At 50.1% G+C, this 1,565-nt stretch overlaps 1 protein-coding gene across 1 annotated transcript in view; it reads right to left on the bottom strand.

Annotated features, from left to right (window-relative positions):
- The window catches only part of DDX10 (DEAD-box helicase 10), a 48,699-nt gene that overhangs the window by 45,739 nt on the left and 1,395 nt on the right, over positions 1-1,565 (bottom strand). The window contains exon 2 of the mRNA XM_017729500.1: positions 1,519-1,563. Coding sequence (XP_017584989.1) covers positions 1,519-1,563 — 45 coding nt within the window. The remainder of the gene's footprint in view (positions 1-1,518; positions 1,564-1,565) is intronic.

Genomic DNA, 1,565 nt, shown 5'->3' with positions numbered 1-1,565 from the left:
CTTCACAGAGAAGAGCTTACCCAAGAGCTTTCTACTTCCCTTGTCCTTAAGGAATCTGCATGATGCAGAACTCACTGGAGACCCCTGAAGATCCAAGCACATGGCACTTCTTCACGATTCCCACTCCCACAGATCTAGGGTAATATGGAAGAAACACTGGAGACCAAGTGGAAAACCTTGTCAGGAACCAAAAAAGAATATCTGAAGTACTGAAGATAGAAAGTTAGATGGGCATTCAATCGTATGCTCACAGGCAGGAGAATAGCAGAGCAAAAGGACAGCAAAATTCCAACAGAGCTGAGACCAAGAGTCCCCAGAACTATCCTAATACAAGCATATGTTTACCCTGTCTTAATTCTGATGGACATATCTGAATGTTACTAGCCTCTTTTCTCCAACCTCTAAAAATACACACAACCTTCCACTATGCCATCCCCACCTATGCTGCCCTAAGCTCCACAGTGACATTATCACCCATGCCCAGAAAGAGATGCATGTGCGGTCACATCAGTGACACAGAAACATCCACAGACATTCACATAGCCAAGGCTAGGAGTAGAGGAACATGTCATTTGCTTTCAAACAGTCAAGCAAATGATCCAATGAAGCTCAAGAATACTAACTTGCTGAATCTTAACTAATGGAGCTAACATGATTTCTTCAAGGTAACAGATGTGTTCTATACCTCTTGTCATTACTTTCTGCTCAATCAAGTTACAACCACCAAAATGTCATTGCTACCAGCCGCGCCAAGCGCTGCATAACCAAGTACAACTGCCCTGCAAACTCAGCAAAAGTTGGCAGAAGGCAGAGCAGCACCACAGGTAGAGCACATCTGACCCGTTATTCACAATTACAGTGCTTTCCACTGATCAGCGTGATTCCAAAGCCGACTATCTCCCACAAGAATTCAAGGGAATCTGGGTAACAACACCAACACCACTGACTTCAGTTCTGGTATTCAAATACCTATTTCGACTTCAGCTTAAACAACACACTCTCATAGTATGATGTTTGCCCGTCCTGCATCTTCTATGGAGACAAACGTGTTCCATCCCCAACATGAAGACATCCACACTGGTGGAGAAGGGCCAAGTGCCACTGGTCACTACCGTTCCCACGATCTGCTTCAGCCTCCTCCTCCTCGCTGCCCTCCTAACCACAAGCTCCCCCGTCCGAAGGTCCCACTACCCCCGGCTCCACAGCCTGTCCAGTCACCTCCACCAAAACCACTGGAACTGCGGCTACTGGCCCCTCCTCCTCTGCCTGGGGAAAAAGAACAGAGCATCATCCCTACCCCGTGACGGTAAAAGCTCTCTACCTGCTACAGAGCAGTGTCACCCAACACACCTCTTACCTACAGGCACCACCAACAGCCCAGCCAACCAGGGGAGCTCCCCACGCCTGCCCAGGACCCACAGATGCCATCTCTCCTCCTCCCACTTCTATCCACCCGAGGAGAGGAGCCCCTTTTCCGCAGCCCGCCGTGCCCGCCCGCCCCGCACAGCCCGCCCGTACCTCGGGGTAGCGCTGCACCAGGCGAGCGATGTTCTCCCGCTCCACCT

The sequence above is a fragment of the Corvus brachyrhynchos genome, unplaced genomic scaffold (assembly GCF_000691975.1).
Source record: "Corvus brachyrhynchos isolate BGI_N302 unplaced genomic scaffold, ASM69197v1 scaffold253, whole genome shotgun sequence".
Lineage (NCBI taxonomy): Eukaryota > Metazoa > Chordata > Aves > Passeriformes > Corvidae > Corvus > Corvus brachyrhynchos.
This window is presented reverse-complemented; position numbering and strand designations above follow the sequence as displayed.